General features: G+C 58.9%; 1 protein-coding gene across 1 annotated transcript; it reads right to left on the minus strand.

Annotated features, from left to right (window-relative positions):
• Positions 1-121: 121 nt before the first annotated feature.
• Positions 122-1106, minus strand: PPTG_03608 (hypothetical protein; the record flags this gene model as incomplete). Its single annotated transcript, XM_008896284.1, has 3 exons — positions 122-222; positions 276-592; positions 646-1106. The coding sequence occupies 3 exons, from the start codon at positions 1104-1106 to the stop codon at positions 122-124; spliced, it is 879 nt and encodes a 292-aa protein (XP_008894532.1).
• Positions 1107-1152: the final 46 nt, after the last annotated feature.

Here is a 1152-nt window from a genome sequence, read left to right on the forward strand (position 1 = left end):
GTCTCGCGGTGGCGGAGCTTGGCCGGACGCGGTCCGATCGTGTTCGTCTGGCGCTGTTTTCGACTCTCCTTCCGTTGCAGCCAGATAGATCCGGCGCAAATCACCGTCTGACTCCGATCCGCTAAGACCAGAGTCGCTGTCGCTTTCTGGTAGGTTCGCGGTCACGATGGCTTGCACCTTGCGCGTTGGAGCCGACTTCGTGGCGTCGGAACTGGCGGTCTTCTGTCGATACTTGCTCGATCCGAAGTGTGCGCGTCCCTGACGGTTCTTCGCACGCTGTCTCACCCGCAGTACCTCTTCCAACGCACCAGCATCCGAGATACGCATCCACGCCAGCTGCTCGGCAAGATCGCGGTAGTCCAGGGTCTCGATGAAGTGTTCCGCGTGCTCGGGGCTAACGTCAGATGGGCCGCTCTTCACGCGCAGTTTTGCTCTCAATCCTGCGACATTTAGTCGGTGCAGGTATTCCAGCGGTGTATCATCAGCGCGCTTCGTAGCATGGTAGTATTGTCTCGCGACCGAGACTCCGAGTCCGCAGAGCTGAACTTGGAGCTCGCGCAGGAGATCCTTCCAGTCGCCCCTCGTGGTTCGACTAAGTTGCCGGTACCAGTTACGCGCCGGCCCAGTGAACAGGCCACCAAGCACCAAACACGTCTCGTCGACCGGGCCTGATCGCGGACGAAAGCTGACTTCACCTTGCTGATCCAAGCCCGTGCGCGATCCTCGTCATCGTCCTTCCCCGAGAGCTCCTTGGATTCCGACATAGCAGACAAACAAATGCAAGGGGCGATCGCTGGCAGTCCAGTCGTTGTAGCAGCGGTGACTGCTGTCGCTTCACGGGAGACAGAGAGGTCCAAATCGTCCTGGTCATATTCTCCATGCTCGGATTCCATAGACGCCATGTCGACGTTCTGCGGCTCCGTTCTTCTCATCAGGGGCACTGATGGCGTTCCCTGCGCGGCGCGTTGTTCCTTCAAAAAGCGTTCCATCGCCGAGTTGAAAAACGTCTGCAGTCTGTGTGTATGTTCGTTCAACCTGCTGGCTGCCACAGGAGCATCTGCCCTGGGCATCGCGTTCGGTACACGTTGCGATCTGGTTTGCAGCATCGCAGCTCCTGATGGGCCAAGCTGCATTCCTTCTGAGGTGTCGGAG

Source organism: Phytophthora parasitica (genome assembly GCF_000247585.1).
Source record: "Phytophthora parasitica INRA-310 unplaced genomic scaffold supercont2.4, whole genome shotgun sequence".
In the NCBI taxonomy this organism is placed as follows: Eukaryota; Oomycota; class Peronosporomycetes; order Peronosporales; family Peronosporaceae; genus Phytophthora; species Phytophthora nicotianae.